The following is a 24,552-nucleotide window of genomic DNA, read 5'->3' as shown; positions in this document are numbered from 1 at the left end:
AATTTTGCAGTTCATTAGTTACTGTAAATAAATTACAATATAATTAATCACTAAAAAATAAAGTTTCAGCAATTAATATTTAAATATGAAATAATTTTCGTTAAAATTTTCAGTAAAAAAAAAAAAAGTGCAAACACAGTAAATAAAACTTGTTCCTATATAAAATTCAACAAAATTGTGCAATAAATACTTAATTAACACTTAGTGCGTATAAATTTGTTTGCTTTTTTTGTTTAATTAATACTTTTATAAGAAGGACATCGATGTGAAATTTTCAATTTGTCCATTCGAGAATTTTTTTTTTTTTTTTTATTTAAAACTTTTTATTTGTTTGAAAAATTTAATTATTTCTTTTGGAACCAAAAAAAATTTTTTATTCAATTTTTACAATATTGTTAACTAAACTTTTATTAATTTTTTTTATTAAATATTTTTTTGTCATATTAAATAATTTTTTATTAATTTACAAAAACTAAAACAAATTTTTAAAATAATATTTTTTCTATAGTTTTTTATTACAAAGTTTTACAATTTTTTAATTTAAATTTAAATTTAAAAAATTTTTAATTTTGTTTAATTAATGTTTAATTAATTAATTTACAATTTTTTTTTCTTTTTTCTGAACTTTTTTTTGGAATTTAAAAATTTTTTTGCATAACAATTACGACAAAAATATTTTTAAGCAATTGTTTAATTTTTCATAAATTTTGCAATTAAAAATGTGCATTTAATTATTTCAAATAAATGTCTGTTTTTTCAGTAAAAGAAAATAAATAAAAATTCTCGAATAGAAAAATGAAATTTTCATTTCGAAACAAGACGGTTTTTTTTAAGCATTTCGTCGATTAAGTACAGTTTACAGTATTTAAATACAAAATTTAAAAATTAATTTTCGTAATAATTATTTTAATTAAAAATATCTGTGTAATTATTTTCTTTTATTATTTTACCTAAAATAAAAATTATTATTATTATTAAATAAAATTTATTTATAGAAATACAATAATAATAGTAATAAAAATAATGAAAATAATAAAAATAATAAAAATAATACAACTTTTTAAAAAATTTCTCAGTATTTTTGTAAAATAAATATTACGAAAATTAAAATTTCTGTTTATAATTAATTCGTTGTAAAATCGTAAAGCTAGCTATAATCTAATATTAAAAATTTACAATAATTAAAAAATATACAGCACTGGTTTTTAAAAGCTGCGCAAAAAAAAAAAATTTCGATTTTTTTTACCAATCATAGAAAAAATTTCTATGAATATTTTTTTCTTATCAGTTTTAATATTTCTCATAATCCGCTTATTATTTTTTCATTTGAAAAAATACACATCAAGACAAATTTACTTTTACCAGAAGAAAGTAAATATATACATATATATGCGCGTATATAATGTATATATATATATATATGTATTATTTATATTATATTATATTTATCACAGAATGCAAAATCTAATCACACAAGCGTTTGGTAAAATATCGATTGCATACTGCTTCGTTTAGCATTAGGCGTTTAGAAATTATATAATTAATACATTGTTAATTAGTAAAAATCGATTTTTCCTTTTTTTTAAATTACTCATGTATTAAATATAATTTCTAATTAAATATCAATTACTATTTTAAATTGTATCAATATTACCGTTTAATATTATTATATTTAATCGCTATAAGTAGTGTATAGTATTTTGGCTGTTATCATAATAATAATAATAATAATAATGTTAATAAAGAACGAAATTTTAATTAATTAATTTTCATTTTAAAAAATTCACTAAATATTTCGAATTTTTTTTTCTGTACGAATTAATTAATTTTTTAAAATTACAATTAGATTGGTGCCTGCCAATCGTTAGTGTTATTTTTCTTTTTTAATTTTGGCAGGAAGCGATTTTGAAAATACTAGAAAAATTGTAGCTACTTTGAATATTGAATTTTTTTTTTTTTTTGCTCAAAATAGCAATTTTTAAAACAAACTCTTTTTTTGTCTATATATTTTTTTAAATTTAATAATTTCTCATAGGTATTTTAAATAGAGTAATAATTTTTTTCTCAATCAAGAAATTCGAAAAAGAAGAGTTATTAATAAATAAATGAATTTTGAATATTTTAGAAAAAGCGAAAACTATTTTTTTTAGAAAACCTGGTTTTTGAAATAATCATCGGTGTTTGTATTTTTTTTTTTTTTTTTTGCAATCACAATAATCGCGCTTTTTTTTGCGGAATAAATATAATTGAAACGACTAGGGAATTTTAAACAATACGAATTATTTAAATATATAATAATAATAATAATAATAATAATAATAATAATAATAATAGTAATAATAGTAATAATAATAAAAAAAATAATAATATAAAAAAGATGAAAAAAAACAGAAAGATATAAAAACTTTTGACTGTTTAACAAATATAAATAAATATTTTTTTTTTTTAAGTGACTCGAAATAAATAAATATATAAATATATAATATATGTAAAAAAAAAGGTGATCAACACTTATTTCAAAAAGAGAAACACAAAAAAAACATAATAAATTGAAATCTAGTAGAAGATAAGAGACAAAAAAAAAAAAACAAAAAATTAAAATTAAGTTCTAGGCGCCTTAGTTGGCCGACTCATGGTTTGGTTGCATTTGCATTGTTCATTAGTGATTGCATTCGAATGAACGCGCGAAGTGATGTGCGGCAAACAACAAAGAAGATTTGGACCTCGCAAACTTCCGGCAAATCCACTTCTACCCAAAAAACTGTGAGCGCAATTATAGAGGCGTGTTTGTAAAATTAACACGTCATCGAGATCCTCTTCACTTTAAAAAGAAAAGAAGACGAAACAAAATAAATTTCTTTAATTTTACAAAAAAAAATAATAATAATATAAAACTAATAATAATAATAATAATAATAATAATAATAATAATAATATAATAAAATAATAATAATATAGATCAATATAAATATATTATAATTTATAATATAAAATTATTTATTGCAAAATTTTTATTTTTATTTGCAAAATAAGAATAAATTAATAATAAAATAATAATACAATAAATAATATTTACATTATAAATTATAGATAAATAATTTTTAATATTATTAAAAATATGATAAAAGTTAATAATTTAAATTTTTTCTATTTAATATGAAATAAAAATTTAGTATTTAATGTAATTTTCTTTGGTTTTTTGTTTTTTATTTTACTTACTTTGCTGCTGCGAGAAATTTTTGAAAAAGTCTGTTGGGAACAGTTCTTGGCCGATCAACGGTATCGGCATAAAGATCAGTTTCTTTATTGTATTGTTGCAAAAAGTCCGATAACTGCTTTGCAGTTATGGCAGCTCTATCCTTATCACTCAATTTACTATTTGGCAACTAGTGAAAACGAAAAAAAAAATTAAAATTATAGAAAAAAAACCATTAATTATATTAAATATTTTTCTATGAAATAAAAACCAACAAAAAAAGTAATGTTCTTAGAACATACACGGAAAAGAAATAAATAATTTTAAAAACAAAACAAGAATAAAATTTCGGAAATTATTTTTGAATAATAAAATAAAAATTGTAAAATCAAAAAAATTATAAATTATAAAATATAATAAATAAAAAAAAGAAATAAATAATAAATTAATAATAAATAAATAATTAATAAATAATTAATAAATAATAAATGAATATTTAATAAAAAATAGTAATAAAAAAAAAATAATTAGAAATATATTTATGTATGAAAATAACAACTCACAGTGAATAAGAAAGGCGTTTTTAAATTACTAGAAGATTGTTGTAAAAATTTCGTAACAAGATCACAACAAACTGGATCAGCATTTGGCTGCGATATTTTGCGTAATATAAAACCTAAATATAGACCAAAGGCTTTTCTCGCCTCTCCGGGGCTGTAAAGGAAAAATATTTTTTGTACATTTCATTAAAAAAAGAAAAATAAATAAAAGTACCTACACGTTTTAAAGCTAGAGGAAATTTAAAAAGGAATAATTTTGGCAATACTTCAAAAAAAAAGAAATGTTTCAAATTCAAAATAATGAGACTTCAAAGACGTAAAATTTCATAGTTTAAAAATGTTAACAAAATTATTAATAGTTGGTAATTTTCAATTTTTTTTTTCTGTAAAAAAAAACCCCCTATTTGTAAAGGTCTGTATATTTTATTAAATAAAAAATAATTTATAATAAAATTCTAATGGCAAATTTTTTTTTTTTTTTTTTATTTACGAACCTTAATTTGTTGCCGTCTTCCATTAATTGCATTACTTGAGCTTTATATTTTTGGCTATCAATATCGATATTTTCTTTACTATCTCCACGATCCAGACTTTCCTTGTGTCCTTTAAGAAGTGCTCTCTCGTACCTTTCATACCTAACAGGAAGAAAAAAAAAAATTAAATTATTATCAAAAAAATAAATTATTTCTTTCAATGCTTGTTTTCCTATTTTAAAAATTTCACAGAATTAACAAAAAATAAAATAACAAAAAATTAAAATAACAAAAATTTTTACAATTAAACAAAAATAATAACTACAATAAATAAAAGAGTAAAAATTACAAAAACAAATTTGCAAAAAAGAAAAATAATATCTACAATTGATAAAGGCAAAAAAAAATATATATCTACCATAAATTTTTTTTTTTTTTTTTACTTAATAAAAATGTAAATTTGAAAATATTCAAATATAGAGCATAATGTCAAGTAGACAATGAATATTAACAAATAAATTTTACATTCATTCACCTGGAAAGTCTGTCCAACTTGACTTCCTGAATTATGAAACCAATACGATTAACAGCTGGAAATAGTTGCTCGTGCAACATTAAATTGTGATTTGTGTTAATGTGTTGCGGCACTCTACCTGGACCAAGGGGATCAGTAACCACTGGAATTCCCGTGATTGGATCTGCAAAAAAAACAAACAAATATTTTTAAAAAAATAATAATAATAATAATAATAATGATAATAATTTTAATAAATTTTTGTAATAATTACCTAAATACTGTGAATACATTTCCCAGGACTTTGGACTTGGAAAAATTCGTACGAAACCGCCTCTACGTTCAAATTGTGCTTTTGCCGAAGCGACAATTCGTTGTTGCTCCGAGGAAAGACCCGTTTTATTCAATGAATTCTTTGAGGTAGTTTTCTTTTTTTGAGCCAAAGTCTCAGCTGAATGAACTCTTCGATACTGTAATTGAGAAATAGAAATTAATTAATTAAAACCGAAAATAGAAAACTAAATACAGAAAAAAAAATTACAATAGAAAATTTAAAAAAACATACAAAATCAAAATTCAAAATAAAAAATTACATTAATAAATTATTATTATTATCATTATTTACATTACATTAATTATTTTACAAAATACAAAATAAAATACAATAAAATACAAAAAAAAATACAAAAAATAAAAAGGAAAAGCAAAATATATAGAAAATGAAATAAAAAATAAAATAAAAAACAAATTACAATATAAAACAAAAAACAAAAAGAAATACAAAATTAAATAAAAAAACAAAATAGAATGCAAAATACAAAAACAAAATATGTAGAAAACGAAATAAAATACAAAATAAAAAAAAAATACAAAACAAAATACAAAAAATAGAAAGCAAAATAAAAAACAAAATTTTGCAAAAAAAAAACGAAATAATAAAACAAAAAATAAAATACAAAATAAAAAAAAAAAATACAAAACAAAATACAAAAAATAGAAAGCAAAATAAAAAACAAAATTTTGTAAAAAAAAAAAAACGAAATAATAAAACAAAAAATAAAATACAATACAAAATAAAATATAAAACAAAATAAAAATTACAAAACACATGAAAATTATAACAATTTGAAATTAAGAGAAAACAGCTGTTTTTTTTTTCTTTTAATTTCCAAACAAAAATGTTATTTAGAGAAAAAGATTTTTGAAAAAAAAAAAAAGAACCAACTTACACTAGTTATTTTTCTAGTGGGATTGGCAAATTTATTTTGACTTGTTGCTTGAGGTCTTAGGATGGGATCAACAGCGGGTATGCCAACGAGGGTAAGCAGATCTGCGATTAAAGCAGATTTCAATCTCACGTCCAATGGCGAATCACAGCCCAAAGACGGAGTCAAGTTCACTTCCAGTAGCCAAGGTTTCAGACAATCATCAATCAGTATGTCAAATCCAAATAATTCTACAATTTAGAAACCAAAAAATTTTTTTTTTTTTTTGTCTCCCTCTTTCTCAGTAGATAAATTTCAAGAAATTTTTTTCTAAAAATTAAACTAAAAAACTAATTAATTAATATTTGACAAATGAAAAACAAAATTTAATTATCAATTTATTTTCAAAACTATTCGATTTAATGTCAAAAGGCAAAAATAGGCAAAAAATGTCATAGGCAAAAAAAAAATTAATTAAAAATAAAATGGCTAATTTCAATTAAATAAAAACAAAAAGTCTGAAAAAGTGAAAAAAAATTTTTAAATAATTAAATTCATAAAAAAAGAAATTTTTTTTCAATCACGAATATCGATAAATTGTTTTTTTGTCGATGAATTTTTGGAAATTAGCAAAAAAAAAGGAAAAAATCTATATTAAATAAATAAATAAAAAATTGAATTAATAATAAAAAAGAATAATTACCAAAACAAGTGTCCGGATGCTTAACAAATTGTTTCATTCCACTAACGATACCAGAAGCCGTTGCGAGAATTGACTTTATTATAACATCTTCTATTCGTTGCATCAGTAATTCTGTATCTTGTCCAATGGATCGCAAATGTCTAAGTAGAGCTGACAATGTCCATTTATGTCCCACATCTTCTGCATCTGGATCATCATTTCTAGACAAAAAAAAAAAAAAATAATTCTTTCCTCAAAATTCAATTTATAAATATTTTTAACAATGTATTATTAATTTTTCTCAATTGCACTTAATTTTTTTAAATCTATTTTCACAAGTAATTTTACAAAAAAAAAAAATAAATAACAAAATAAAAAGAAATTTACAAAATCGAAATTACATTAAAAAAAACACAAAATCAAAAATAAATTCTTATCAAAATTTTCATTTAACAAAACGAATTTTTAAAACCAAATTTTTAAAAACGCATTTTTAAAAGACGAATTTTACTTAAAAACGAAAAAAAAATAAAATAATTATCAAAAAAAATCTTTAATTAATAAAATTTTCATTCAATAACAATTCAAAATTTATTTTATTTATTATTTTTATCATTCAACGAAATTTCCAATAAAAATAGAATTTTTATTCAAATAATTTTTAAGTTAGAAAAAATTTTTGTTTCAACAAAAATTTCTCAAAAAATAGAATTTTTATTCAAATAACTTTTAAATTAGAAGAATTTTTGTTTAACAAAATTTCTATAAAATAAAATTTTTTATTTCACTAAATTATTAATTTAAGAAAATATATTATAATTTCCGAGAAATTCTTTTTCAAATAAAAAATGCTGACAAATGAAAAATTATCCACTAAATTAAGATTCAATTAGATAAAAATTCTTTTAAATTTGAAATTTCGTTACATAATTTAAGAAAATTTAACGTCAGAAAAAATGTGAAAAAAAATCGGTTTCATAAATCTATTTATAAAAATTCAAATTAAAAATACAATTTTGTGTATTATAAAAAATTTCCTTAAAAAAATTTGAATTTTTAATACAAATGAAATATATACTTCTTATAAATAAAAAAAAAAAAAAGAAACTATACGAGAAAAAAAAATGAATTTTCAAATGACTGTCTCTCTATATCTCTCTTACTTGACATAGTCGACGTGAAATTTATTGATGCTGTAATTGCAGAGATGCATACAGGGATTCCACACGTACTGATTGCCACCATCGTATTTGACAGTAGCAAATCTTACTAATCCTTCCTCGTAGAGATAAATTAAAAGAGGATCGTAATTCGTAACGGCAACATACAATCTCAAATCACATTTATGTCCATCCACCAATAGAGGATTATTTATATACTGCGCGACAATCACAGATTCGTCAGTCAAAATTTTCTCCGGCTAAAAATGCAAAAAAAACAAAAAATAAATTAAATTTTCAAAAAGATTTTAGTGCCATTTTTTCTTTTATTTAAATTATTTAGATAATTAATTTAATTATCTTTTTTTTGGTCTAATTAATTATAATAATTGACTGATTAATAAATCAATAAATTATACAAATTTTTGTTAATAAAAACAAAAACTAATTAACTAATTTTAAAAAATCAGCAAATAAATTTATTTGCTTAACAAAAATAAATTGTAAATTAATTAACAAATTATCTAATAAATTATGAAATAATTTAATTAATTTATAAATTATCTAAAAAATTAAAAAATAATTTAATTAACTAACTAATTTGTTAACTAATAAGTAAATTAATTAATTAATTAACTAATTAACAATTTAATAAATTAACTAATTAATAAGTAAACTAATTAATTAAAAAATAAATTTATTTATGAAATAATTAATTAATTTACAAATTATCAAAAAAATAATTTAATTAACTAATTAACTAACTAATTTGTTAACTAATTAGTAAATTAATTAATTAATGAACTAATTAACAATTTAATAAATTAACTAATTAATAAGTAAACTAATTAATTAAAAAATAAATTTATTAATGAAATAATTAATTAATTTACAAATTATCTAAAAAATAAAAAAATAATTTATATTATTAATTAACTAACTAATTTGTTAACTAATTAGTTAATTAATTAATTAATTAATTAATTAATTTACAAATTATCTAAAAAATTAAAAGATAATTTAATTAATTAATTAACTAACTATTTTGTTAACTAATTAGTAAATTAATTAATGAACTAATTAACAATTTAATTAATTAACTAATTAATAAGTAAACTAATTAATTATAAAATAAATTTATTAATGAAATAAATAATTAAAATACTAATTAACGATAAATAAATTAACTAAATAGAAAATATAACTAAATAATTAACAAATAAATTGATAAACTAATTAATTTTATAACATATGAACTAATCATTTAATTATCTGACTAATTAAGTAATTTAAGTATAACCCCGTAATGAACTGATTAATTGATTATTTAATGATGTCAATGACTAATTGTCCGTCTAGAAAATTATATACAACAATTTTCTAATTAATTATGCTAATTAAATAATTTTGTTTATGAATTGAAAAAAAAATTTTTAAATCAATACCAAAAAAAAATTTGTTTTTTGTTTTATTTTTACGATTTGTATATTAATTTGCAAAATTATAATTCATCTAATCAGAGCGATTAATTTATTAATTAAATTATTAAAATCAGTGCAAAAAAAAAAGAAAAAGAAAGATGTGACTAGGGAAAGTTTTATATCAATAGATATATAAAATAGGAAATAAGTCAGTGAAAGGAGAATCGGAATTTTTATCAGATTATAAAATAATGACAATTTTTCACAGAGACAACTTTCACACAATTTTTGTTTTTCATTTTTCTATTTTCTATTATTTTTTTTTAAATTTTCATTTACATGTGTATGTGTCTATCGGATCGATCGTGATTATGATAAATTTAATTTACCAAATAAAAAACAAAAAATTTACTTTATCATTTTTTTTTTGTAAACCGATTTACGTGTAAATAAATAAATTTATTGATTGCATATATTTTTTTTTAGAAAAAAATAAGTAAAATTTTTTAATTATTTTTTTATTATTACTAAATAAGCAAAATGTATTTCTCTCTTTGGTACAAAAAAATAAATAAATTATAAAAATGATAATTAAAATTTCAGAATAAAATTTAAAAAATGTAAAAAATGATAAATAAAATTTAAAAAATGTAAAAACTGATAAATAAAATTTTAAAAATGTAAAAAATGATAAATAAAATTTTAAAAATGTAAAAACTGATAAATAAAATTTTAAAAATGTAAAAAATGATAAATAAAATTTTAAAAATGTAAAAATTGATAAATAAATTTTTTGTTGAGAAAAAAAAAATTGAATATAACTTACACTATTGACGATATAAATTCCACGACCTCTGGAACTTGCTTTTGGTTTGACAATCCAGGGACCTCGATACCTAAAGTGGGCTGTTAGAAGTTCTTTCGATTCACTGGGAAGAAGAAACGTTTGTGGTATAAAATCCAAATTACGTACTCCTTTGCTTCTTTGCATCGCTTCAATATTTTTATACAGACGATCCTTCCTCGTTATTTCGTATGATCTATAATAAATAAATAAATAAATAAATAACAAAAAATTCCAAAAAGAACATAATTTTTCTTGATTCAAAAATGTAGTTTTAAAAAAAAAACCAAATTTATCTTTCAATTCAAATTTTATTTCTTTACAAAAAAATTGAAAAAAATTCATATTTTTTCATCAAATAAACGTTAATAATATTTTTTTTTTAAAATAAATAGAATTTTTTTCAACAAATAAACATTAATAATATATTTTTCTATAAATAAATATGAAAAAAAATATTTTTTTATATATAAATTTTTCTTTTTTTTAAAGAAAACTTATATTAAAAAAAAATAACTGGTAAAAAAAGTAAATATAAATTAATAGATTTAAAATAAATTAAATTTCAATTCATTTTTTTTAATTAAAAAAAAGATAATAAAAAATTAGAGGGGAAAAAAACGAGAAATTATTTTTCGTAAAAATTTACCTAGGAAAATGATTGACTTTTTGATAAGGTGTCAAATTACGAAGGACATCGGGTTTCGGATGATTTCCAATCCAAAGAAGATTAAAATCATTTTCATTTATTGATACCTGAAACAAAAAAAGGAAGAAAAAAATTTAAATTACCATAAATTATTTATTTCGTACAATTTAAATGGACAAAAAAAAAGAAAAAAAGTAAGATGGTACAAAAAATAATATAATTTACAAAAAAAATACTAATCGAATAATATTTATAATAATCATATTAATATTTTATTATTTTCTAATAAAATAAAATAACATTTTTATTACCTACCAATTAATATAATAAATTTAATTATTTATTTTTTCAAATTTTTTTATTATTAATTTTATTTAATTAATTATTATTAATTTATTTAATAATTAATTTATAATATTTATTCTTAAATAAATAAATAAATAATTTATTTAATAATTAATTTATTATATTTATTCTTAAATAAATAAATAAATAATTTATTTAATAAATTGACGGAATATAATAATTAAAAATAATTAATTAATATAAAATAATTTTATTTATTTAATTAATAAATTGTTTATAATAAATAATAATTAATATTTTGATTATATTTTATATTCCAAATTTTTTCCTTTTCGCAGGGGGTTGGTAAAAAAAATTATTTTCAAAATTTATGAATGGCAAGAATAAATTTTTTTTTCTTATTCAAAAGAGGATGAAATCATATTAAATAAATATATATATCGAGGGACATTCTTGAGTAATTAGCAGTCTTCACGCATAGATGTACCTTCAAAAGCAAATACAAGGTCAAGTGTGAGGTTTTAACTATTTTTTTTTTTTTTACGCACTTATTGGCACTGCAAGGCGAATTAAATAGAAGGTTTTTGAAAAATTTTTGTAAAATTCGAAAGGTATTTTTTTTCTTTTTTTTTTGCTCTTGAAGTGTCAACTGTATCAATTGCCAATTCCAAGGTTCCTTGAACTGAGACTTTCATAAAAATCACTTAATATAAATTATTTATCGCATACAATATTTTATCGATGACTAATTCAACATTATTTTTTTTACATCAACAATCATTTTTTTTAATCAATATATCAGTATGTATTTCACTGATAATTGCGATTTTATTATTTCCTTATTAATAAAAAAAAAAAAATAAAAAAAAAAAAAATAACAACAGCTGTACCTTTCCGAATTTTTTTTACTACAAAATCAAATTTTGTTTAGTGAAACAGAAATAAGAAAAATTAACAAAATAAATTTTATTACATATAATTTTTTTTTTTAATTAACAATTTGTAGTTAATAATAATTAGCTGTAAATATTTTTTCAATTTTTTTTATACAGGTAATTATTAATTATAAATTACTAATTAAAAAAAATTTTTTGTAACCAAATTTACATTGTTAATTTTTTTTCTTTTTTGTTACAACAGAAATTTATAAATTAATAATTAATAAATTATCAATAAATTAATAATTAAATAATTAATTAATTAATTATTAATTACTTAATTATTAATTTATTTATAATTAATTTATTCATAATTAATTAATTAATTAATTATTAATTTATAAATTTCTGTTGTAACAAAAAAGAACAAAAATTAACAAAGTAAAATTTTTTTTAATTAAAAAAAACAGAAAGAATAAAATATTATTTTTTAATTGAATAAAATTTTTTTTCAAAACTGAAATATTTTTCTACATGTAATTAATTACAAATTGCTTTTGTTTACCAAAAAAAAGAAAAATTAACAAAAAAATTTTTTAATTAACAGTTATTAATTACAAATTGATTTTTTTATTCTTTTTTACTAATAAAAAAAGCAATTTGTAATTAATAACTGTTAATTAAAAAAATTTTTTGTTAATTTTTCTTTTTTTTTAGTAAACAAAAGCAATTTGTAATAATTAATTACATGTAGAAAAATATTTCAATTTTGAAAAAAAATTTTATTCAATTAAAAAATAATTTTTTATTCTTTCTGTTTTTTTTTTAATTAAAAAAAAAAAGAAAAATTTATTTCCCTCTCCTTTTAACCTATATCGTTATTAAAAATTAATTAACTTGATGTAATTTTGTAATTGACTTTTTTTTCTCATGTCTCTTTCGAGTAGAGTACTATATACAACACTAATCATGCAAGAAGAGATTAGTACTACAGGAGAGTCTTGTTTGTGAGTCCTTGAATTAACATGCCCGAGTTTCCCTCAAGGCACATTTAGGCGTCCCCGAGGAAATAAGAATACGCATAGTTTAGTTTCATGATATGAGAAGCTCATTCGTAATTTTGTGTCATTTTTTTTTTTTTATTATTTTTAATTTTTTTTGTTCTTTCTTTTTTTTTGCGTTATTTTTTTCTTCTGACAAGAAATTATTTTTCGATATTTTTCAATTAGAATTTAATGAATTTGGAAGTAAAATTTTCAAAATTCAAAATGGCGGATTCAAAATTTTGACATTTTCAAAAATTTATCACATCTTCATGGTACTTGATATCTAGGGGTTTTTGGGGTCGCTGATTACGAATTTGAACTCGGTTTTCAAAAATTTCTAAATCCGGATCCAAAATAGGGAAAAATTTTCAAAAAATTTGCTTAATTTTTATGATACTTGATGTCTAGGGGTTTTTGGGGTCGCTGATCACGAATCTGAAGTTAGATTTTCAAAATTCAAAAATACAAATCCAAAATTTTGCCCGGATTTTAAAAAAATTTTCACATCTTCATGGTACTCGATATCTAGGGGTTTTTGGGGTCGCTGATTACGAATTTGAACTCGGTTTTCAAAAATTTCTAAATACGGATCCAAAATGGGGCAAAATTTTCAAAAAAATTTGCTTAATTTTTATGATACTTGATGTTTAGGGGTTTTTGGGGTCGCTGATCACGAATCTGAAGTTAGATTTTCAAAATTCAAAATGGCGGATTCAAAATTTTGCCCGGATTTTGAAAAAAATTTATCACATCTTCATGGTACTTGATATCTAGGGTTTTTTGGGGTCGCTGATTACGAATTTGAACTCAGTTTTCAAAAATTTCTAAATACGGATCCAAAATAGGGCAAAATTTTCATAAAATTTGCTTAATTTTTATGATACTTGATGTCTAGGGGTTTTTGGGGTCGCTGATCACGAATCTGAAGTCAGATTTTCAAAATTACGAATCCAAAATTTTGCCCGGATTTAAAAAAATTTTCACACCTTCATGGTACTTGATATCTAGGGGTTTTTGGGGTCGCTGATCACGAATTTGAACTCAGTTTTCAAAAATTCCTAAATTCTAATCCAAAATGGTGGAAAATTTTCAAAAACTGTATCTAATCTTCATGGTACTTGATGTCAAGAGGTTTTTGGGGTCGCTGATCACGAATTTGAAGTCAGATTTTCAAAATTCAAAATATAGAATACAAAATGGCGCATAATTTTCAAAAAATACGCCCAATTATTTATTTTTAATTCATTTATTAATTAGTCTCGAACACGAAACAGTAAAAAAAAAAAAAAACAAAAGCCTATAAAATAGAGAAAAGAAAAAAGTTTTCTACGTTAAAAATTTAGTTCAGGGTTAATATTTCTCTTTTATATTACATGTGAGCAAAGATTTATATTTTCGACTAGAAAAAAAAAAATTTTTACGCCATCGTTTATTAACAGAATCAATTGAACAAACCGAATGGAATTACCATATAAATTTATATATATATAATGCAAAAAAAAACGGTCGATTTTGATTGGTGTCAATTTTTGCGGTCTAGATCGTTGCCAATCACGTGAACAATCTCATATCGTAATATTGCTCCAATTTACGCATAATATTATCAATATAAAATGCCTTTAATTCACAATCAGACAATAATAAATTTGAAAAATTTTAAATAATAAATTTTCTGAGACAAATAAATTTTTACTGACTGTAATTCAATTTTTTATAAAAAGAAAATTTTTATTTTTTCAAAAATTTATCGCGTGACTTGGGGCGAAAAAAGAAAACTACGAGAAAAATAAGAATAAAAAAAAGAACTAAGCTCTTAAATACCAAACGTTTGATAATTGTCGTTTCCACTTTCACGGTAGTGCTTCCTAATTACCATCATAGAAATCAGACGGAGATCAGTAAAGTATTTTTTTTTTCTTTTTTTTTGCTTTCTTACGCTTCAGGTAATTTAGAATTATTTATACCGTTAATATAAAGCAAGGCCTTTGCGACCACTGAATTCCATGCACATTTTATTTTTTTTTTTTAACCTCTACAAAACAAAGTTGAATATCGTCGATATATATTATTTGTTACAGTTTCCGAAGGTCGAGTATAATGACCCTCGTTTTTTTTGCATTTTTAAACTATCTCTTTAATAATAATATAGGATCACAAAAAAAAATTTACCTAATTTAAAAAAATTAATTCCCTTACATTTTTTTCGATTTTAATATTTAAAACTAAGAAACATAACCTGCATGCTATTTTGTAACCTAAAAATAAAAATCCAAGTAAATTTCAAATCCGAATGCAAATTAATAACTGATTAACCTAAAAGTTACGTAAATTTCAATTTATAGGTTATGTTGTTGTTATTGCCCTGTTTCCCTGTTGCCTTGTGTATTTTCCCCAATTATTCATTATCTAGTATGAAAAACTTGCTTTCAGCCACTGAATCCAATATGACACTAATCTCACTGAATTTCTTCTTTTTTTTCTACACACAATTTGCCATAATTCTCGATCAACTACTGCAATCTACTCTAGTGAACATTTAGTGACTATATTGTTAAAATTAAAAGTTACTATAAGGTTACTAAATTTTCACTAGAGCAGGGTGCGGTAGTTGACGAGAATTATGACAAATGGGGGGACAATATATACGAAAGCAGGGCTGGGACGCTATTTTTCGAACGTTACTGATTGGCTGGTAAAGTTTCAAGGAACATTACCGCAACCAATTAATATAAACGTACAGGGTTGGGAAACACAGCGTTGGAAAACGAATTTCGCAACTCAATTGGCCATTTATAATATCAACCTTGACAAAATTAATAGCCAATTAGAAGCTTAATGAATGAAAGTAGCAACTCAAACTTTTTTTGAGGTTAACTTTACAATACACAAAATCACGAACAAATAGTAATCACTGAATCTGAAAAAATGAAAATATTTAAAATAAAAGTAAAATGTAATTGAATAAAAATAAGAGTAAAACAAATAAAATTGAATAAAAATAAAAAAAAATTAAATTGGACAAAAAAAAATTCCGTCTTAAAAAAAATTGTCCAGCAATATCGTTTAAAAAATGAATGTAAAATACATAGTTATATATTTATGTGTATATATATTTGTCATATATTGGAATGAATGAGTGAGTAGAACATGAGATGAAAATTAAAAGAAGTCCAGTAGTCAGTGACAAAGCGCATGGAAAAAAAAAAGAATTATTAACTACGTGACCACGAACACGATTGGCTCATTGACTTTTCATTTATATTAACGGAAATGCTCCTTCTGCACCCGAGGCGTTTAATTGATAAATCTTTTTACGTCACTAAAAAAAAATAAGTACAATCCTTGTTTACAATAGAACTTCTTAATATATTTAACATTGTACATTTTCATCTATATATGTATATTTACTGATCCTTTATACAATTCTAAAGAACATTGCGTCAAATATAAAAAATAGAATAATCAATTTTTCAAAAGCACGTTTTATTGTTAATTTTATTCCCTGATTTCTAGAACGTGTTTCATCTATATATGAAAATTAATTATACAATCAGTTAAAAAATTTATTATTATTATTAATATTATTATTAAAATTATTATTAATTTTTATTATATTATTTATCTTTATTAATATTATTATTTTTTTGTTTTTTGGTTTATGAGGAAAGTGGAAAATCTACATAACCTTTGGTATTATTATTATTATTATTATTATATTTAGCTATTATAATTATATAATTATAAATTAGGCCAAACAGTATTTCAAGATCTTTTATTTTATTAATTTATATGGTTTAAAATTTTTTTTTAATTATTATTATTATTAGCGTAAGTGTTGTTATATTAATAATTAATTTTCATTAAAAAGGAAAAATTTTAACACAATCGAAATATAAATTATTGTGATTCACTGACAATTAATATATACGCAAATTTTTTTTTTTTTATATAGTCACGTTTTTTTATCGGTGAATTCAATCTGTAACAGTCGCGTAAACAACTTTTTTTTTCTATCGTCCCCAAATGACGACAAGTTACATATCAACGCAATTTTTTTTTTCCTTCTAAATAGTCCTCTTATTGTCTCTCTTTTGTTAATATCATAAATTTATTTATTTTTTTAATTTAAAAAATTCTTTTTTTTTGTTTTTTTTAAATTAGAAAAAAATACTTTTTTTATTTTTTATTTTCTTGCTCATGAATTTATAATAATCCTTTAAATTAATTAAAATACCTACATTATTTTTTTTATATTTTTTAAATAAATAAATTTAATTTTTCTCTAAATATAATTATAATTACAAAAAAAAATTGAAAAAAGTTATTCAACTTTGAATGAAATTTCAATTGAATGAAAATCGAATGTAAAATTTTCCAATGATTGTTTTTTTGTTTTTAAATAATCTAAATGTATAACTTTTTATCATAGTAAATAAAAAAAATAATCAATCGAGAGACAGAAAGAAAATGATAAGATATTATAATGTATATTATACCTATATATATATATACATTAATTTACGCATTGGTAACTAAATGAAAGTTGTATAGAGATCTCGTGTGTGTGATGTTGTTAATGCAACATTTCCAAGTTAATGATAAGATCCTAACAAGTGTTAATTATTGGAATTTCTTGTTCTTCTGAAACTGCGTATATTATAATATAACGCTTTCCAATGACTGAACGTGAATATTTATAAAAAACAATGACTGTTCTTTATATACATATTATAATCATTATTAAAAGAAAAAAAAATCAAAAAAAAAAAATTATAATATAATTTTTTACTAAATAAATTTTTTTTTAAATAAAAAAAATAAAAACTAAACTATAAATTAACAATAAATATGATAATATTTAAGAAAATTAATGTAATTTTTTGTAATAATAATAGATAATAATTTATAAATTAATTTTATATTAGAAATAAAATAACATTATTTATTAATTGTTTATTAACAATTTATTATGTATTTTTTTATTTATTATTTATTATTATTATTAATTAATAATTACTTAAAAGTTTCCCAAAGGAGAAAACTATTAATGAAAAAAATGTTTATTATATTCAAAGAATTTCTTTTTTAACCGCATAGCATAAAATAATTAAAAAAAAAATTTTTCCCTTTTTTTTGATCCGTTTTACAACATATATATATATTTTTTTTTTTCTATAAACATATAACCAAGATTATATAAGAAATCTGAAGAAAATTTTTTTTTTTTTTATGCACAAGACCATAAAATTACAATTGTCTAGAAAAGACTTAAAATATTCATAAGATCCTGTATATTATTAATTCATATATGATTATAAAATAAAGCATTTTTATTTTACCAACGACACAAAAGCTATTAAATTTTTGCCGTGTTCATTTAGATTCACGATACGACCGTTTCAAGTCTCCAGTAATTTCTGCTCACTATATATAGGTATATATATACAAATATTATACATATATAAATAGGTATACTAATCTTCAATCTTGTCTACAGTTAAAAATAGAAAAAAATAATACAAAAAAACTACAATAAAAAGTATAAAGAAAATTTTTTCAAAATAGAAAAAAATATTTTTTTAAATTTAAGAGATCGTTATTCAAATACGATATTCGATATCAGTATGAATCGATCGATACTTCGATATATAGATCGATATTTCGATAAATAGTTAGATAATGCAATATATCGATTAATACATCGACAGATCGTTCGATAATTCGATTAAGCGATCGATAATTTAATATATTGTTTTATATTTCGATACATCGTTCTATAATAGAATATATCGATCAATATTTTCATATATATTTCGATATATCAATCGATAATGCGATGAATCGATTGATATTTCGATAGATTGATCAATAATGCGATTGGTCGATAGATATATTTTTCCATAATGCAATTAATCGATTGATACTTCGATATATTCTGCAATATATTAGTCGATACTTCGATAATATTCCGATATATCAATCGATATGCGGATACATTCGATAATCGAGTATATCGATACATCATTCGATAATCAAGTATATCGATCGGTATATCGATGTATTATTTGATAATCGAATATATCGATCGATAAATTATTCGATAATATAATATATCGATTGATCGATAGATATATCTTTCGATAATGCAATTAATCGATTGATACTTCGATAGATCGTTATATCCTCCAATATATCAATCGATATTCGGTTACATCGATCGATATATCGATACATCATTCGATAATCGAGTATATCGATCGGTATATGGATACATCATTCGAAAATCAAATATATCGATAAATTAATCGATTATCGAATATATCGATAGATATTTCGATATATTGTTTTTTATTGCGTTCGATCGTATTAAAAATCAACTTGTTTTATTGTAATCATGAAAATATAATTACAAAAGTGCGATAATTTAACAATGATAATTTTTTTTTTATTTTACGTAATAAAATGAATGAACAGAAAAGTAGATCTATTTCTTGATTATATAGAATTAAATAAGTCCATTTGTCGGAAGTGCATGCGGTTTCCGCATTGCGTAGTATTAGCGACGGTCTTTTCCGCGCGCGCGTACACATGAGACAAAGATGTCACGCTTTTGTTCTCTGTGAATATTGTGTCCACTATATATATATATACATATATACATATAGTGAGAGAAATTCGCTGAAGGACTTGGAAGGCGACAACGATCAGCGTTCGCGTCATTGTTTTTTTTTTATCACTTTTCGAAACAAGGTTCTCCCCAAGATAAAAAAGCTCTGTCGTCGTTTCCGTCAATGGACTTTATTTTTGTTCATGTTTTTTTTTAAATAAAAAAAATGTTTTTTAATTTTAAAAAAATGTTTTTTAGTAAAAAAAATTGTTTTTAATAAAAAAATTTATTTTGATACAAAAAAATTGTTTTTAATTAAAAAATAAAGTTTTTTAGTAAAAAAAAATATTTTTTTTGTCCCGTCAACTTAAAATAAATTTAAAAAAAATTGTTTTTAATAAAAAAAATATTTCTCTTAATACAAAAAATTTGTTTTCAATTAAAAAATTATTTTTGATAAAAAACTGCTTGTAATATAGAAAAAAAATTTTATTTAGAAACAAGAAAATTGGCAATTTTTCAACGCATTTTTTTTCTGATTCATTCATTTTGAAAAATAAATTTTTTTTCATCCTAACTTGTATGACTTTAAACATAGAATGTTTGTATTCAGTAAATAAAAATAACATCATTAGTCATACGTTTTTTTTGTAAATAATTTTCATCATAAATATATCAAAGAGACAAAAAAAAAATGATTAAATGTATACCAGTAAATTTTCCAAAAAAAAGCGTTCAAAACTACAATTTTTCAAAGTAAATAATTTTTAAATATATTTAAAAAAAAATTTTTCTAACAATTTTTTTTTTTAATTCCTATAGTCTTTGATAAATTTTAATGTTTTTAACCATTTTAATATTTTATTGTTAAATGATAATTTTTTTTTTCCTTCCCAATGTGTCCAAGGTTTTTTTTGTGTATAACATTAAAATTTAGTGGAAATAAAAAGTATTTCTCATATTATTTTTATTACAATTCTATAATAAAATTTCAGGGACTGCTAATAAGTACCTTCCTTTAAATACTTAACAATTTTTATGAACAATTTTAAAACAAAACATGTTTCTTTTTTTTAAGAAACTAGAACAAATATATTTAATAAATAATTTTTTATTTATTATTATTTTTATTATTATTCTATTATATTATAATAATTATAATTTAGTGATAATAATTTAATAATAATAAATAAATAATTTTTTTTTATATTTATTTGATAATAATTTATAGCAGATGACCAGTTAATTTTATTCTTTGATTTGAGGGACGCCAGAAACAATATACAGACGACCTTAAAGATTCGTGACTAAAAAATTGATTCTGTATCGCTGTAATTTTTTCCTGTTTTATTTATTTAAAAAAAAAATTATTTTCTTTTACATTTACACTACAAAAAAATATTTATTTGCCCCAAATAAATTTTTTTCTATATATATGTATAAGAACAAAGAAAACGTTTCAAAAAATTTTCAAAAAATTCGAAAATTTTTATAAAATTTTTTTGTTTGATAATTACAAAAAAATACTGTTTTCAACAATAGAGGAAAATTTTTTATTATTATTTTATTGCACGAATGAATCGTTTAATTATAAAAGAAATATTATTGAATGAAAAAGTTAGTTTAAAAAAAAAAAAAGAAATAAACATAAAAACAATTAATTCTTCCTTATAAGTAATCAAAAATTCAATTATCAACGGTTAAGAACAAGTAAATATCATAAAATAAAATGAAAAATTAAACTGCAGAAATAAGACGTTTTTAAAATCAATTTTTTATCATTTTTTTTACTATAAAAAATAATAAAATTTTTTTTTTTGAAATAAAATAAAAAAATAAAGTTTAAAAATTTTTTCCAAATGCCATTGACTTTTTGAGATTTTAAAAATCTTTTCATCAGAAAATAACTCATAAATTGTAATAATTGTTATAATGAACGTTTCCGCTGTCTCTCTAAAGATGTGAGTTTATCTCGCATGACTTAATATATTATGAGGAAGAGTAGAATTTATTATTAAAATTGATGAAACGAGCACAATTGGAATAAAAGAACAAAAAAAAAAAAATGAGGTCCAGATGTTGATGATAATTTACTAATTTTTTTCAAGAATTCTAAATTTTATTTTTTTTTTAAATTCATTCATGAAAAATAATATTTTATAAAATAATTCTATATACTTGTTCTCATTTATAAATTTTATATATAGATATAAAATATGAAATTGAGAACAGCCATCCGAAAAGTTTGCAAGTAAAACTGCTCTATAGGAAGATAATATTAATGAAGAATATTAATTTACACTGCTAAACTTATGATTTTAGAGACGAGGCAAAATTGAATTGGAATATTTAAAATTCATTAAATTTTTTTATTGAATCTACTTTTTATTTTATATATTTTTAATTTAGTACTTTTTATTTTTATTTTATATTTTTTTACTTTAGTATTCTTTAGATTGTATTAAAAAAAATTAATTATATTTTCATCTTCAATACAGATTTCTTCTCATATATATTAAATATTATTCACAAGTTTGAAGAAAACAGTAATTTTTTTTTATTAATTAAAAAAAAAAAAATTTGCTTTATTGAGTCATTGGAATTTTAATTCAAGTAGTGAGAAATTTCCTTTTTAATTTGACCTTAACTTTCAAATAATTCAATGAAACTTTTTTTTTTATTTATTATCGCAAAATCATTATCTTTGCGTTAATTAGGAAATTTTGTACTCAAAAAATTTTCTAATTAGACGAAATTAAAAAAAAATGAAAAAATAAATAAAGTTCTAATAATTAAAATTTCCTAATTTAATTTTATATTATTTGTATAAAGTAATTTTAAACAAATTTTTTATTTTTTTTAATTTAAATAAAAAACAAAAATAATTTAAATATTAATTTTATATTATATTTATTTATATCTATATTATTAATATTATTATTATTAATAATTTACTATTACAAAATTATAAAATTATAATAAAATAATGATAATATTGTAAAGATTTTATTAATTAAAATGGTATTAAAAAAATAATTATTAAAAATTTTATAAAATAATTTTTTTTTTAAATTTTCTTTGTAAAAATGTAGAAGCGAAAAAAAAGTTTGTTTACAAAAATTTGAATAGCTTTTAAAAATGAAGTGTAAATTGGTTTTTTTTTTTTGAAAAAAAAATTGTAAAGAAAACCTTTAGAGAGGAAACGTCAATTTTAATCATTTCCGTTAATTTGGCATGCAAGTTCATTTGCATCAACTAATTCATGATTCGAAATAGCGACAATCGAAAATTCAAACACTGTATTACAAACAGTGGCATTGTGCCAAATTTTAATAATTGCATGACGTCGCGCGCGCGCGGTCAAATAGTGTCATTAACCGGATAAAAAATTCTTTTCGTAAAAAGAAAAATGATTTTTTTTTTTGCACAAAATTTATATATTTATAGTTTTTTTTCTATTTTTTCAATTCCTCGTGAAATTTTTTAATTATATTCTGTATTATTTTTTTTATTAATAATAAATATAGTAAGAAAAATAATTAATTAATTCTTTTGTTTTATTTTAGTATCTAAATTAAAATTAATCAATAAAAATAAATTATTAAATGAAATTTGTATTATTTTTATTATTATTAAATAATTAAAATTAGAAAAAAAACTAAAAAATAATAATATTAATAATTATAATAATAATAATAATAATATACAAGCGAGAATGATTCGGCAATTAGTCATGTTGTCAAGTAATTAACTAATTATAATAATAAATTCCAATCAGTTGACTAAATTAAACACATATATATGTGTATATGTATAATAAAACGAAATAAATTGCAATCGGAAGTTTTTGAATCAATGCGTGAAAAACCGGTTAATTTTTTTTTCATTAACTAGGAAGCAAAATGATTAGGTATTCCCAATATATAATCAATAAATAATCTAAGGAAGATTCCTCAAAAGTGGAACGAGGTTTATTCATCTTTTTTTTTCTAAGACATTATAAATAATTAAAAAAAAAAATTATTATAGGTTCTAGAAAATGTTTTTAGTCACACTAAAAATGTCATCGTCAGTGTTCGATGAACATTTAATTATAAATATGTATTTAAAAATTAAAAAAAAAAATTATTACTCACATTCATTTTTAGGTTATTCGATCATTCGATAATCAAATATATCGATAAATTAATCGATAATCGAATATATTGATCGATATTTCGATATATTGTTTTTTATTGCGTTCGATCGTATTAAAAATCAACTTGTTTTATTTTAATCATGAATCTTTCACCGTGTGGAGCGTCACAACTTTGTCATCAGATTTAAAAAATCCAAAGAAATCTATTTTATAGTAAAATTCTGATCGTAAAGCAAGTTCATAATTTTCAACTTTTTTTTTAATAGAGAATATATCGACATTATTTAACAAATTTATCCAAGTACTCTTAATTTTTTCTGTGTGTATAATCATCAATAAAATCAAAATTTTTGAGGTTAACTTTTCTAAAACGTAAAATCAGAAAAAATATAAAGAAAATAAAGTTTTGTGTATCAAATGTATCAGTTTTTAAATTTTATTAATCAATTTTGTTATTAAAAATTTTAATTCAATATTATTATTTCTATAGTTATTATCGTTTATTAATAGAAGATGTTGGTTTTATTAGAAAAAAAAAAATTCTCACAGAAAATATAAAAAGGAGGACGACGAAGAAACAGGGTTGGGAAGATAAAAATTCCACATTACTGATTGGTGGAATTTTCGGAAACATTATATTCAACCAATTAGAAACGTGGGGACGATTTTTGAAAGTGTCGTTTCCCAACCCTGTGGGGTTTTAAGGTACGATAACAATGCTGACCAATTGAATACAATCACAGATATGACGTAATACAGCCAAATCGTAATTTAGCCAATCACAATTATGCATTTATTACTATTGAAATAAGAATTAAGTTTTCGAATTTGTATATAGAAAACAGTAGTTTTTTTTAAATAATAAATAAATAA

The 24,552-nt window shown here is 20.5% G+C and overlaps 1 protein-coding gene across 1 annotated transcript in view; it reads right to left on the bottom strand.

Moving 5' to 3' along the window:
- Positions 1-2,110: 2,110 nt before the first annotated feature.
- LOC127281405 (tubulin polyglutamylase TTLL5) overlaps positions 2,111-24,552 on the bottom strand; it is a 58,438-nt gene continuing 35,996 nt past the window's right edge. Inside the window, exons 5-15 of the mRNA XM_051305100.1 lie at positions 10,705-10,811; positions 10,038-10,251; positions 7,794-8,050; positions 6,652-6,851; positions 5,973-6,199; positions 5,018-5,213; positions 4,765-4,927; positions 4,251-4,391; positions 3,760-3,910; positions 3,220-3,386; positions 2,111-2,821 (exon numbers count right to left, since the gene is read on the bottom strand). Coding sequence (XP_051161057.1) covers positions 2,602-2,821; positions 3,220-3,386; positions 3,760-3,910; positions 4,251-4,391; positions 4,765-4,927; positions 5,018-5,213; positions 5,973-6,199; positions 6,652-6,851; positions 7,794-8,050; positions 10,038-10,251; positions 10,705-10,811 — 2,043 coding nt within the window. The 3' untranslated portion in view covers positions 2,111-2,601. The remainder of the gene's footprint in view (positions 2,822-3,219; positions 3,387-3,759; positions 3,911-4,250; positions 4,392-4,764; positions 4,928-5,017; positions 5,214-5,972; positions 6,200-6,651; positions 6,852-7,793; positions 8,051-10,037; positions 10,252-10,704; positions 10,812-24,552) is intronic.

The sequence above is a fragment of the Leptopilina boulardi genome, unplaced genomic scaffold, assembly GCF_019393585.1.
Source record: "Leptopilina boulardi isolate dan_hultmark-lab unplaced genomic scaffold, ZJU_Lbou_2.1 LbouV2_266, whole genome shotgun sequence".
NCBI lineage: Eukaryota > Metazoa > Arthropoda > Insecta > Hymenoptera > Figitidae > Leptopilina > Leptopilina boulardi.
This window is presented reverse-complemented; position numbering and strand designations above follow the sequence as displayed.